The sequence below is a fragment of the Aquarana catesbeiana genome, linkage group LG06 (assembly GCF_042186555.1).
Source record: "Aquarana catesbeiana isolate 2022-GZ linkage group LG06, ASM4218655v1, whole genome shotgun sequence".
NCBI classification, from domain to species: domain Eukaryota; kingdom Metazoa; phylum Chordata; class Amphibia; order Anura; family Ranidae; genus Aquarana; species Aquarana catesbeiana.
Window position 1 is genome coordinate 66,494,899 of NC_133329.1, and position 15,548 is coordinate 66,510,446.

General features: G+C 43.9%; 1 protein-coding gene across 2 annotated transcripts in view; it reads left to right on the forward strand.

The window, feature by feature from the left end:
- Nucleotides 1-15,548, forward strand: part of LOC141148573 (uncharacterized) — a 153,153-nt gene that overhangs the window by 111,503 nt on the left and 26,102 nt on the right. For both annotated transcript variants that reach the window (XM_073636135.1, XM_073636134.1), the window contains exon 7: nt 12,046-12,378. In XM_073636135.1, the coding sequence (XP_073492236.1) occupies nt 12,046-12,378 (333 nt within the window). The remainder of the gene's footprint in view (nt 1-12,045; nt 12,379-15,548) is intronic.

The window sequence follows — 15,548 nt, forward strand, 5'->3', positions numbered from 1 at the left end:
CTGTAGATCTGAAAATGTTTGGGCTCTCATGATTTTAAACTTTTCAAAAGGATTCCTTCACAGTAAAAAGGTTGAGAAACACTGGTCTAGGACAATAATGTGCAGCTTAACCTGGTGCAAACTGAAAGTGGTGAAAACGGGCTGAAGGAAATCAGCAGCATAGTGATGCATAGAGGATGAAAACAAAGATTTGACTATATTACCAATGTTTGGACCAGGGTGGTGCTGTGGATTTCAGCAAGGCATCTGATACAGTTACATATAATGATCTAATGCAAAAGTTGTACAAGCTAGGACTTTGGTTACAAGCTAAACCCTTGGGTGGTTCAGTGGAATGCAAGAGGCTAAAGAATAGATACCAGAGTGTGGTTGTAAATAGGGTTCACTCAGAACAGAGACCGGTCACTAGTGGTGTACCACAAGGTTCTGTGCTGGGCCCTGTTCCATTTAAACTATATATACAGTGCCTTGAAAAAGTATTCATACCCCTTGAAATTTTCCACATTTTGTCATGTTACAACCAAAAACGTAAATGTATTTTATTGGGATTTTATGTGATAGACCAACACAAAGTGGCACATAATTGTGAAGTGGAAGGAAAATGATAAATGGTTTTACCAATTTTTTAGAAATCAATATCTGGAAAGCGTGGCGTGCATTTGTATTCAGCCCCCTTTACTCTGATACCCCTAACTAAAATATAGTGTAACCAATTGCGTTTAGAAGTCACTGAATTAGTAAATAGAGTCCACCTGAGTGTAATTTAATCTCTGTATAAATACAGCTTTTCTGTGAAGCCCTCAGAAGTTTGTTAGAGAACCTTGGTGAACAAACAGCATCATGAAGGCCAAGGAACACACCAGACAGGTCACGGATAACGTTGTGGAGAAGTTTAAAACGGGGTTAGGCTATACAAAAAAAATATCCCAAACTTTGAACATCTCACGGAGCTCTGTTCAATCCATCATCCGAAAATGGAAAGAGTATGGTACAACTGCAAACCTACCAAGACATGGCCGTCCACCTAAACTGACCGGCCGGGCAAGGAGAGCATTCATCAGAGAAGCAGCCAAGAGCCCCATGGTAACTCTGGAGGAGCTGCAGAGATCCACAGCTCAGGTGGGAGAATCTGTCCACAGGACAACTATTAGTTGTGCACTCCACAAATCTGGTCTTTATGGAAGAGTGGCAAGAAGAAAGCCATTGTTGAAAGAAAGCCATAAGAAGTCCTGTTTGCAATTTGCAAGAAGCCATGTGGGGAACACAGCAAACATGTGGAAGAAGGTGTTCCAGTCAGATGAGATCAAAATTGAACTCTTTGTCCTAAAAGCAAAACGCTATGTGTGGCGGAAGGGAACACTGCACATCACCCTGAACACACCATCCACACTGTGAAACATGGTGGTGGCAGCATCATGTTGTGGGGATGCTTTTCTTCACCAGGGACAGAGAAGGTGGTCAGAGTTGATGGGAAAATGGATGGAGCCAAATACAGGGCAATCTTAGAAGAAAACCTGTTATGCCGCTTACACACGGGTGGATTTTCCGTCAGAAAAATCTTGGATGGTTTTTCCGACAGAATTCCGCTCAAGCTTGGCTTGCATACACACGGTCACACAAAAGATCACTGAACTTTCGACCGGCAAGAACGCGGCGACGTACAACATTATGACGAGCCGAGAAAATGAAGTTCAATGCTTCCGAGCATGCGTCGAATTGTTTCCGAGCATGCGTAGAAATTTTGCACGTCGGAATTGCTACAGAAGATCGCATTCTCGGATAGGAACTTTTTCTGACCAAAAAATTGAGAACATGCTCTCAATCTTTTGCTGGCTGGAATTTGGCCAGCAAAAGTCCGATGGAGCATACACACGGTCGCATTTTCCGACCAAAAGCTCTCATTGGTCTTCTGCTGGCCAAATTTGTGATTGTGTGTACGTGGCATTAGAGTCTGCAAAAGACTTGAGACTGGGGCGGAGGTTCACCTTCCAGCAGGACAACGACCCTAAATATACAGCCAGAGCTACAATGGAATGGTTTAAATCAAAGCATATTTATGTGATAGAATGGCCCAGTCAAAGTCCAGACCTAAATCCAATTGAGAATCTGTGGCAAGACTTGAAAATTGCTGTTCACAGACGCTCTCCATCCAATCTGACAAAGCTTGAGATATTTTGCAAAGAAAAATGGGCAAAAATGTCACTCTCTAGATGTACAAAGCTGGTAGAGACATCCCCAAAAAGACTTGCAGCTGTAATTGCAGAGAAAGGAGGTTCTACAAAGTATTGACTCAGGGGGGCGCTATACAAATGTACCCCCCACACTTTTCACATATTTGTAAAAATATTTGAAAACCATCATTTTCCTTCCTCTTCACAATTATTTGCCACTTTGTGTTGGTCTATCACATAAAATCCCGATAAAATACATTTACGTTTTTGGTTGTAACATGGGAAAATGTGGAAAATTTCAATTGGTATGAATACTTTTTCAAGGCACTGTAAGTGATATAACTAAAGTTTTGTTGGGCAAGGTATGTCTTTTTGCTGATGAGACAAAGGTGTGTACTAAGGTTGATATCCCTGGAGGTGTCTGTAACATGGAACATGATTTGGCATTGCCGGAAGGTTGGTCAAAGCAGTGGAGACTGCAGTTCAATATTTCTAAATGTAAAATAATGCACCTAGTGAAAAAGAATTACAGTTCTGGAAACCTCACTTACAAAAAGATATTGATAAGATAGAACGAGTCCAGAAATGGGTAACAAAAATGGTGGAAGGTTTGTGGGATAAAACATATCAGGAGAGACTTCAGAAACTTAATATGTACAGTCTGGAGGAAAGAAGGGAAAGGGGAGACATGACTGAAACCTTTAAAGTGGACCTTCAGTAATTTTTTCAAATTTCCATCTATTAAATCTTCTGCTCTTGTTGTTGTTTTAAGTTTGGAAAGTAAAATTTTTTTTTCTGCCAGTAAATAAATACCTTATACAGCCCACTTCCTCTTTCTTGTCTGGTCATTAGCCTAGGCTCATGACATCATGTACAGCTCTCTCTCACTCTAGGGAGGGAGGGGGGAGCAGTCATAAGAGGGCCAATGAGAGCTGCAGAGCTGGAGGTGTGCCTCTGTGTGTCTGTGTAAATCCAGGAAGTGAACAGGCAGCAGCTTCAGCTGCCCACAGTTGGATGCAGCCAGACTCAGTGGAGGGAGATTTCTACAACATATTTGGCAAGTACAGAATCACTGTATATATAAAATAATATGAAAAGTGGTTGGAGGGAAGCTTCAGAATGGCAAAAATGTTTTAATTACAGAGTATGTGAGCAGACTGCAGTTCCTCTTTAACCACTTCAGCCCCGGAAGGATTTACCCCCTTCCTGACCAGAGCACTTTTTACAATTCGGCACTGCGTCGCTTTAACTGCTAATTGCGCGGTCATGCAATGCTGTACCCAAACGAAATTTGCGTCCTTTTCTTCCCACAAATAGAGCTTTCTTTTGATGGTATTTGATCACCTCTGCCTTTTATTTTTTGCGCTATAAACGGAAAAAGACCGAAAATTTTGAAAAAAAAATGATATTTTCTACTTTTTGTTATAAAAAAATCCAATAAACTCAATTTTAGTCATACATTTAGGCCAAAATTTATTCGGCCACATGTCTTTGGTAAAAAATAATGTCAATAAGGGTATATTTATTGGTTTGCGCAAAAGTTATAGCGTCTACAAACTAGGGTACATTTTCTGGAATTTACACAGCTTTTAGTTTATGACTGCCTATGTCATTTCTTGAGGTGCTAGAATGAAAGTACATATACTCACTATACCTCTCAGCAAATAGCTTTGGGTGTCTATTTTCCAAAATGGGGTCATTTGGGGGGGTTTTGTGCTACCTGGGCATTCCATGGCCTCCGAAACTGTGATAGGCAGTAAAGAGTGAAATCAAAAATTTACGCCCTTAGAAAGCCTGAAGGCGGTGCTTGGTTTTCGGGGTCCCGTACGTGGCTAGGTTCCCAAAAAGTCTCACACATGTGGTATCTCCGTACTCAGGAGAAGCAGCAGAATGTATTTTGGGGTGTAATTTCACATATTCCCATGGCATGTTTGAGCAATATATCATTAAGTGACAACTTTGTGCAAAAAAAAAAAAAAAAATTTGTCTTTTTCCCGCAACTTGTGTCACAATATAAAATATTCCATGGACTCGACATGACTCTCAGCAAATAGCTTGGGGTGTCTACTTTCCAAAATGGGGTCATTTGGGGGGGTTTTGAACTGTCCTGGCATTTTATGCACAACATTTATAAGCTTATGTCACACATCACCCACTCTTCTAACCACTTGAAGACGAAGCCCTTTCTGACACTTTTTGTTTACATAAAAAAAATTATTTTTTTTTGCAAGAAAATTACTTTGAACCCCCAAACATTATATATTTTTTTTAAAGTAAATGCCCTACAGATTAAAATGGTGGGTGTTTCATTTTTTTTTTTCACACAGTATTTGCGCAGCGATTTTTCAAACGCATTTTTTTGGGGAAAAAACACACTTTTTTAAATTTTAATGCACTAAAACACACTATATTGCCCAAATGTTTGATGTAATAAAAAAGATGATCTTAGGCCGAGTACATGGATACCAAACATGACATGCTTTAAAATTGGGCACAAACGTGAAGTGGCGACAAACTAAATACATTTTTAAAAGCCTTTATAGGTTACCACTTTAGATTTACAGAGGAGGTCTACTGCTAAAATTACTGCCCTCGATCTGACCTTCATGGTGATACCTCACATGCATGGTGCAATTGCTGTTTACATTTGACGCCAGACCGACGCCTCACGTTCGCCTTTGCGTGAGAGCAGGGGGCGACAGGGGTGCTTTTTTTTTTTTTTTTTTTTTTTTTTCTTTATTATTTTTTTGCTTTTTTATCTTATTTTTAAACTGTTCCTTTCATTTTTATTTTTTTAAATCATTTTTATTGTTATCTCAGGGAATGTAAATATCCCCTATGATAGCAATAGGTAGTGACAGGTACTCTTTTTTGAAAAAATTGGGGTCTTATAGACCCTAGATCTCTCCTCTGCTCTCAAAGCATCTGACCACACCAAGATCGGTGTGATAAAATGCTTTTCCAATTTCCCAATGGCGTTGTTTACATCCGGCAAAATCTAAGTCATGAAATGCTCGTAGCTTCTGGTTTCTTAGGCCATAGAGATGTTTGGAGCCACTCTGGTCTCTGATCAGCTCTATGGTCAGCTGGCTGAATCACCGGCTGCATTCTCAGGTTCCCTGTTGGGACAGGAGAGCCAGAGAAAAACATGGAAGACGGTGGGGGGGGGGGGTCATTCCCTCCCACTGCTTGTAAAAGCAGTCTAGAGGCTAATTAGCCGCTAGGATTGCTTTTACATGAAAGCCGACCACTGGCTGAAAAGAATGATGCCAAGATGATACCTAAACCTGCCGGCATCATTCTGGTATAACCACTCAAAGTCCAGCAACATACCAGTACGTTGCTGGTCCTTGTTGGGCATATATTGTAAACTTTTTTTCATGCAGCCTGTGGGTGGGTATGCCCACCATTAGAATACCTCCCTTCATCCACCCACTTCTAATGATGGGCATACATGCACCGTTTATATATGCCGAAGCATGGGGGCATCCTCCCGCAAAAGGCAGGAGCAAATCGCTCCTCCGCCCTCTGCTGTCCCCATGCTTCGGCATATATGCTGAAGTATGTAACTGTGGTGGTGAAATCACCTCCGACAGCGCTGGAGTCACGGCTTTATGTATCGTGGGAGCAAACGCTGTTGCTGCCAAGATAAATAAATCCGCGCTGCAACTGAATGGCGTACTTGAAAACGAAAAAATGGTTAAAACACAGTAAACTATAAAAAAATTACATACCTGAAAAGCAAACATGATAAAACATAACAATAAAACATTGCAGAATAGAATACAGTAAAAAACAGCAGAACAATAAAACGACAACTATTTTTGTTTTTTTATTTTATATTTTTTTGTGTAATTTTTTTTTTTTACTTTTTTTTTTTTTACATTTTTTTTATAACTGTAATGGTTCCAGGTTTGGGTCTCTCAAAATGCGATGGCATCTTGGGAGACCCTGTGAAAGTGTGTCCTAGTCTGTGCAATGCTGTACCCTACGCTAAAACTCAACTAGTGTATAGTAGTGCTCAAAACATTCACCAATGCAAAGACCAGGATTGCCAGGGCAGGAGGGACAATAATAGCGGGTGTCACGCCTAAATCTGCGCTTTCTGCAGACACGACATTATCTTTGGGGGGCTCGTTGGGTAGGGGTACTCGGGAGGACATATTGAAAATGCCTCTCATGCAGCCGGCTTACTGCATTTGGTTGGGGATGGTGAGGTGGAGCACCGTCTGGAAACAGAAGGGCTCTGACGATCTCTTCCTGGAATGTAAGGAAGGATCCAGTCTGTCCTGAAGCTCTGTATAGCACATAAGTGTTCAGCAAAGCCAATTGAAATAAATAAACAGACACTTTTTTGTACCAGCGTCTGGCCCTACGGGCAATTAGGTACAGCGCCAACAACTGGTCGTTGAGGTCCACCCCTCCCATATTTTGGTTATATTCGTGGACACAGAGGGGTTTCTCCACAACACCAGTCGCCGTAGTAATTTGGACCGTCGTGTCTGCATGAAGGGAGGTAAGAACGAAAACATTCTTATTATCCCTCCACTTCATAGCGAGCAAATTATTACACTGCAAGCAGGCTCTCTCCCCCAGCCTAAGATGGGAATCTGCAAGCCGCTGGGGAAAGCCCCGGCGATTAGGTCGCATGGTGCCACATGCTCCAATTTGATGATCAAAAAGGTGACTAAAAAGTGGCACACTCGTGTAATAATTGTCCACATATAAGTGGTACCCCTTTCCGAATAAGGGTGACACCAAGTCCCACACTATCTTGCCAGCGCTTCCTATGTAGTCAGGGCAGTTTGTCGGCTCTACGTGACTATCTTTTCCCTCGTAAACCATAAAACTACATGTATAGCCTGTGGCCCTGTCACAGAGCTTATATATCTTGACCCTGTATCTGGCACGCTTGCTGGGAAGGTACTGTTTGAATGATAAGCGGCCAGAAAATGTAATCAGGGACTCATCAACGCAGACAACTTGATGGGGAGTAAACAAGTCTGCATAACGTTGGTTGAAGTGGTTTACGAGGGGCCGAATTTTGTAGAGCCGATCGTATTCAGGGTCTCCACAAGGACGACAGAGTTCATTGTTGTTGAAGTGCATGAACCGCAAAATCTGCTCGTATCGTGCCCTGGCCATGGAAGCAGAGAACACGGGCATATGGTAAATTGGGTCAGTGGACCAATATGACCGCAACTCACTCTTTTTATTTATGTTGAGGGAAAGGCCCAGAAAGAGCTTAAATTCGGAAACTGTAATTGGTCTCCAATCTCTGGCAAGGGAGGACTGGGGATTAGCGGTGATTTGTTGACCAGCGTATAAATTGCTTTGGTCCACAATAGATCTATAGAGATCTTCGGTGAAAAACAGTGAATAAAAATCCAGTGGCGTAAAGTCAACTGTTTTCACCTGAATTCCGGGTTGGCCAGTGAAAGGGGGAAGTACGGGTGCTGCAGAAGTGGTGGGTACCCAATTCGGATTGGCGAATGCAGCAGGAAGGGGACTATGGGCACGACGGGCCTGTGTTCGTCTTCTTGGTGGCAGCGGTACACTACTAGTGCTTGCCACCTCGCCAGCTTGAACTGCACTTATGGGACTCGCCACGTCACCACGTGATACTGCAGTGCTGGATGTATGACCAGGGTGTACTAGGCCGCTGGTGCTTGCCAGTTCACCAGAAGGAATAGCGGCACTAGTACTTCTCTGCTCCATACGAGAGCCCTGCGGTTCTTGCACTTCAAGGACAGAAGAAGATTGGGGTCTGGTACGCCTGACCCTAGCAGGGACCACAACTCCGTCGTCAGAGCTATCTGTCATGGAGCCGCTGTCCTCTACAGGTTCGTATTCTGAACCTGAATCTGACAGATGAGTGACTTCCTCTTCACTATCTGTCATACTCAGAAACGTGTAGGCCTCTTCACTAGTGTACCTTCGATTTGCCATTTTGGGCTCTAAATTTAGGGGTACACTAGTGAGACTCACAGGCAAAAAAGCTCCTGACTGTCAGAAACTGTATCAAAACGCTACCAAAAAACTGTTAGCGATCGCAGGGATCAGGCCTGACTCTGCGAACGCTGCAGTTATGCGCTTAGTGTTTTGTAAGTGACAGTTATCGATCGATACTGCACTTGGGTGGGCTGGGCTGGGCCGAGGGGCAAAACGCAGGTGCTAGCAGGTATCTGGGCTGATCCCGCTAACACTGCGTTTTTTTGGGGGACCCTAAACTGCTGGGGAGTACAGATCTGATCGGATCAGATATCAATCCGTTCAGATACTATACCACTAAGGGAGGTGTATGCTGCGTGCGTGGGTGTTAGCGGTACTGAAACTAACCTGACGCTGCCTGGGGTGACGCAGACCTTATCTGACCCTAAAAGCGTAACTTATATCACCGCTGGGCGATCAGGGGGTTAAACCTTTATAAGGTAATAAACGGCGGGTGCCCTAAAACTATAATAAACTATAATAAACTATAATAAACAAACTAACCAGCGTCACCCGTAAACAATTATATGGTGATCACTGGTGAAAGGGTTAACTAGGGGGCAATCAGGGGGTTAAAACCTTTAGTAGGTACTATATAGGGGTCCCTGTCGCTATAAAACACTGACGGCGAACCTATATACTTACCTCCCTAACTAGCGTCACCTGTGTCACTAATACAGCGATCAGAAAAACGATCGCTTAGTGACACTGGCGATGGGGGGTGATCACGGGGTTAAAACTTTATTAGGGGGGGTTAGGGGGGTACCCTAGACCTAAAGGGGGGTACCCCAGACCTAAAAGGGGCTAACCCTAACTGCCCTAACACTTATAACTGTCACAAACTGACAAAAATGCAATAATCAGAAAAAAAAAACTGCTATTGGTGACAGTGTGACAGGGGGTACAGGGGGTGATCAGGGGGTGACTGGGGGGTGACAAGTGTGCCTGCGTGTTCTACTGTTAGTGTAGTGTTGTGCAGACTTACTTGGATGTCCTCTCCTCGGTGCCGGAACGAAAAGACCGGCTCGAGGAGAGTGACATCACTTCCTCCGCTTCTGTTTACATTACAGAAGCCGAGGAAGCCCGTCATTGGCCAGGAGCGATCGCGAGGGGGGAGCCACGAATGAGTGGCCTCCCCCTCACCTTTGATCGCCCCTGACCTGAATCCGACCGCCACAGGCACCGGGGGGGTCCAATCGGACCCCCCACCCACGGGCAGGCAAGGACGTACCTGTAAGTCCTTTTGCCTGCCCGTGCCATTCTGCCGACATACATCGTCGTGCGGCGGTCGGCAACCGGTTAACCACATCCCGACCGGGCCATAGCCGAAAGACGGCTACAGCGCAGTCGGCTTATTCTGGGTGGGCATCCATGGACATACTCACAGAACCGCCTCCCGCGCGCACCCAGGAACATCCGTTACCGGACCTGGCGCATCACGGAGCATGGAAAATGGCTGCTGATAGCGGCCGTTTACCATGTGATCACTCCGTCAAATGATGGAGCATCACTTGTAAACAAACTGGCGTCATGTCATGACGCCGGTTCCTCCCTCCCCTCTCTGTACCGATCGGTACAGTGTGAGAGCAGAGAGGGAGAGATTGTTTGCAGCACTGTGGGCACTACAGATCCAGCCCACAGCGCTGCTCAGTGCCCATACTCTGCAATACTATGCAATACTATGCAATACTCTGCCAATACTCTGGCAATGCTCGCCAATACTCTGGCAATACTCGCCAATACTGGCCAATACTCTGCAATAAATTTTAACAGAAACAAAGAATTTTTTTTTTTTTTTACCGAATTTTTAGTATTTTTTGATTTATAGCGCAAAAAATAAAAAACCCAGCAGTGATTAAATACCACCAAAAGAAAGCTCTATTTGTGTGAAAAAAAGGACAAAAATTTCATATGGATACAGTGTTGCATGACTGATTAATTGTCATTCAAAGTGTGAGAGCACTGAAAGCTGAAAATTGGTCTGGTTAGGAAGGGGGATTAAGTGCCCAGTGGTCAAGTAGTTAATTACAGCTATAGACAAAATATTCCAAAGGTAACACTGATCTAGTGGGTAAGTGGTTAAAGACATCAAGGGGGTGAATAAGGTTCAGGAGGGCAGTTTTTTCAATATGAAAATCAAAATCAAGAACATGGGGACATGACCTCGAACTAACTGGAGGAAAGTTCAAAGCGAATTCCAGAAAGTATCATTTTACTGAAAGGGTAGACGCTTGGAATAAACTACTAGCAGAGCTAGTGAGACAGTCAATTGTAAATGGCTTTGAACATGCTTCGGACAAACATAGATCTATACTCAAATACTACTACAAAAGAAAAAAAAAAAGACAGGCAGACACGATAGACTACAAAGTCTTTTTTCTGCCGTCACTTTCCTATGTTTCTAAAAAAAAAAAATGTGGAAACTATTTTTTGAAAAAAAAACTAAATAAAAATATGGCAGTTGTTTCTGATACACAGCGCCTTAGCAAATGTCATCAAGTCAGGATTTCCATTTTCTTATGCCCTGTACACACGGTCGGATTTTCCGAAGGAAAAAGTGTGATAGGATTGTGTTGTCGGAAATTCCGATCGTGTGTGGGCTCCATCTGACTTTTTCCATCGGAATTTCCGACACACAAAGTTTGAGAGCAGGCTATAAAATCCGATCGGTTAAATTCCGATCGTGTGTACACAAATCCGATGCACAAAGTTCCACGCATGCTCAGAATAAATTAAGAGACGAAAGCTATTGGCTACTGCCCCGTTTATAGTCCCGACGTACATGTTTTACGTCACTGCGTTTAGAACGATCGGATTTTCTGACAACTTTGTGTGACCGTGTGTATGCAAGACAAGTTTAAGCCAACATCCGTCGGAAAAAATTCATGGATTTTGTTGTCGGAATGTCCGATCAATGTCCGACCATGTGTACGGGGCATTAGATTTTCTACATGAGTTCACACAGAAGAAGAAAGAGCAGCAGACCACTTGTAAAGACTCTTTCCAGGTCAGGGTTAGACTAGAGATGAGCACATGTATCCTCTAAAATAATCTCTAGCTCAATACCAAACTTGCATATTTTTTTTTTCTTACTCCAGTGAACTGTGGCTTATTCCCACCACACAACATGTCTTAAAGGGGTTGTAAAGGCTCGTGTTTTTTCACCTTAATGCATTCTATGCATTAAGGTAAAAAAGAACCCCTGCAGTCACCGGCCCCCCAGCCCCCCGTTTTACTTACCTGAGCCCTGATTTTCCATTGGCAAGTCCCCGTCGTCCCTCTCTCCACGGGTTCCCGTCTCTTGATTTGATAGATTGATAGCAGCGCAGCCATAGGCTCCCGCTGCTGTCAATCAAATCCAATGACACGGGCGTCGGGAGGGCGGGGCCGACCGAGTCCTGCATTCGGCCTCTATGGACTCCGAATGCTGGACTTGGGAACGCGCCCGCAAGGTAATCCCCTCGGGAGAGTGCTTCTCCTAGGGGGTTATCTAATGTGGGGAGGAGCCACAAGAGCCACCGAGAGACCCCAGAAATGGATGTTCGGGGCCACTCTGTGCAAAACGAGCTGCACAGTGGAGGTAAGTATGACATGTTTGTTATTTTAAAAAAATAAAAAATGATCCTTTAGTATCACTTTAATGTTTACATGAGTTGTGGTCGGGAATGACTGACATTGCAGCTCATTGGAGTAGAAAAGAGCACACATTCAGCATTGTAGAGGAGTTTGGAGGACTCCCAAGGTCATCTCTAGATAAGAGGTCCAATAAAATGCTGCTACTCAGCTTCCTGAGCTGCCAAGGTTTACTGTATAAATACTGCTTATTGGTAAAGTATGAAATTATATCTGAACCCTGATGATGGTATACATTTTTGTTTTGTAGAATACCCATGGAGGCCAGAGGTAGAAGATATACAGATACCAATTGTACTCCATGACACCCCGGCCACCCTGCAATGTCATATCTCCAAGTATTTTCCCAATACCATCACTGTGACCTGGCTGAGAAAAATCAAGAATCAGGAGATATGTGAGGAGACTGATAAAAATACAATAACCCCCAGGAGAGGAGATAGTAACACATACAGCTGTACAGCCAGTCTGACCATCGTCCCCACACGGAGCGTCCACCAGGGGGCAGAATACATCTGTAGGGTGGATCACCCCTCTCTGGAGAGACCCATCGAGAGAAGAACTAAAGGACTTATTGTAATGGGTAAGTGTTTGTATTATTTGGACAGATCACATATCACAGTGGTTCCCTAAAGAGGCCCTGTCACTGTAAACAACTGTGGTAAAAGCACAAAAAATCAAATATTTTAAACGCCGTATTGCAGTGTTTTTTTTCCTTTTCAAAAAATATTTCTTATTGACTTGCAGTTCCCTAGCCCAGCCCTCTCCTCCTTGCACACCATAGTCCTCTCCTTTTCTGGGAATAGCTAATTGATGTCTGTGCTGGCCCAGTTACTCCAATCCTCCCTTCACCCCCCTAATAGGGATGAATGAATATGTCTGGGTTTGACTTGTGGGAGGTTTATCTCAACTTGAAGTCTTAACATTGAAAAGTTAGAGGCATAGTTCATCTTTCCAAAAAAAAACTTGTTATACTGGTAATAGGTACCTATAAAAAAAAATAATTGTGCAGCTTTGACCAAAGTTGAATAATGCTCTTGCTATAGGTGTAGACCATTTACATAACTCATAAAGACTGACTGAAAAACTCTCAGATTGCATCACCCCATCCTGTCTTGTTGATAGGATGTTACTAAGACACACCAACTGTTACTGTTCATGCCCACCATCACAGGAGTGAGCTCTTTTTCTGAGTCAAACCCCCTCAACATGCGCTTTCTGTCCCCTGATGCAGTAACTCTGAACTCACTGTTTGAGAGCTCACTCCTGTCATGGTGGGGTGAACAGTTATGCCCCGTACACACGGTCGGATTTTCCGATGGAAAATGTCCGATCGGAGCTTGTTGTCGGACATTCCGACCGTGTGTGGGCTCCATCGGACATTTTCCATCGGATTTTCCGACACACAAAGTTTGAGAGCAGGCTATAAAATTTTCCGACAACAAAATCTGATCGCGTCAATTCCGACCGTGTGTGGCCAGTTCCGACGCACAAAGTGCCACGCATGCTCAGAAGAAATTCCGAGACGGAACAGCTCGGTCTGGTAAAATTAGCGTTCGCAATGGATACAACACTTTCGTCACGGTGCAATGTTAAAAATGGTTTAATACAGCGCACTCTCTTCTTCTTTATAATGTGAGAAGAATGAAGTAGTTTTGCTGCTCATATTCACACACACTTCTCCCAAACTTATTTCTTAATTATTTAGCGGGATTCCCTTAATATATTTAGATTTGTCACATCTGACAACATTTTTTTTGTGTTGGAATTTTTTTTTTAGGTTTTAAGGCAGATTCTTTTTTTTTGGTTTGTCTTTTTTTCAAGGCTGATCTTTCTTTTATTGTATTTTTATTTTAACTCCAGAATATTTTTGTGTGTGTTTTGTGTGTCAAGTTACCACAACACCATTATTATCTTGTATTATTTAATCTGTAGGAGATTGTTTGGTGTTGGTGTCTCTTGTTAATTTCACATTGTACTTTAGAAATGTACCTGAATCGTCACCAACAAACTGTCCTTTTTGGATGAAAACACACATAGGAGAGTATAATTTTCTCAAATTCATTTATTAAGGGCTCACAACTAAACAAAGAGGGAGGCAACGCTGGAGAAACAGCAGAAATGGGTGAAGCCTTGGACCCCCAGGGCACACATCAACTATTTTCAAGCAAAATTGGTGGCCTGAGGAGTCCTTATTTAAGGGAGGGCAGTCTGGTCCAGAAGTCCCAGAGATCCGGAAAGCAGCAGATGACATCTGTGTCCCCAGGCTGTGGTCATACAAGAGACTGCATCTTTGGCCAGATAAGACTGAACCCAGGGTCATCACTCTCTTGTCTTCTTTCCACGCTTCCTTCCACGCTGTGGCTGTGGTGGTGGAGTTGTGGCAGCAGGAGGAGGAGGAGGATGGTCCAACTCAATCACATCGGTCTTGGGTGTGATTTCACCACTCACCCCCTTAGTTAGGACTTTATAAATAAGTTGCTCACACATGAGGCGTTGACCCTCCTGCATGCCCTGCAGTTTGGTGGCAGCCATGCAGGCAAAGGCCTCTTCAGGAGTAGGTAAGGCTCTGAGGGACGCAGAAGCCTCCTGAATAAGCCTGAGTGCAGAATCCTGCATGTGAGTTGCCTTCCTCGCTCTTTTGTATGGAAGGCGGAGGGGAGGAACCTGCGATTTAGTCAGGCTGCGACTTGTCCCAGGCTTCTCCTGGCTGACACTTAGCCCCGCCTCCTCCTGGCTGCAACTTAGCCCCACCTCCTCCTGGCTGCCACATTCCACAGCCTCCTCCTGGCTGAGGTCTTCCTGTGTATGAAAAAGGGACATAGTTTTAGTTTTTTATTCATCAATCACACACAATTGTCACCTCCTGACTGTTGCAAATTGAATGTTAACAAATATAACAGACTATCCTTCTGAGCCCAGCAATTTTCATTCTTGTCCCAATTTTGGGTGCCCACTACTGTCTATTGATATGTAAAACACTTTTTTCAATCAGCAATTAGTGATCAATAATAACATCTATTAAAGATCATTTCTTTATTGACAAGAAATCTGTAGAAGAATGCTATACCTGACTCCAGCTGGGCTCCTCCACTTCTCCCTGGCTGGAAGGCCCAGGTTGGACATCGGAAGCCTCAGCTGGGGTGGAAGGAAGCGTGGAAGGAAGAGTAGAGAGGGATTCCCTGACTTCAGTGTGGTCTGACAGAAATCGCAGTCTCTCATAGTACCAGAGCCTGGGGACATAAACGTCATCTGCTCCAGCTCCGGACCTCTGGGAATCTGTGACCTTCTTGCACTCCCTAAGATTAGTGCTCCTCAGGCCACCAATTTTGGCTTTTAAATAGGGGATGGTTGCTGTGGGGACCACCGGCTTCACCAACTCCAGCAGTTTCTCCAGCGCTGCCTGCCTCTTTTGTTTATTATTGTAATGGGGGTGTCTCACCTGCCACAGACAGGGCAGCTCCCTGTATTTGTCTATGAACAGGGGGAGGAAGTTGTGGTCATTGAAGCCATCCATTTTCTCTGCAGGACACAACACAAGACAAACCCTAAGGTCAGGCCAAACTCTCCTAATCTTGTTACAATATAGGCTTGAATTTCGAAGCTGTATAGGCCCAAGTTTAGATCTTACCTTCGTTATCACGATCGGCGCCTCCGATGCTCCTTCCTCCACTCACAGATCGTACGTAATAGGCACGCGTGTTACGCTTTATACACACTGCGCATGCGTGTAACTCCGCCCGCCCCTGACGT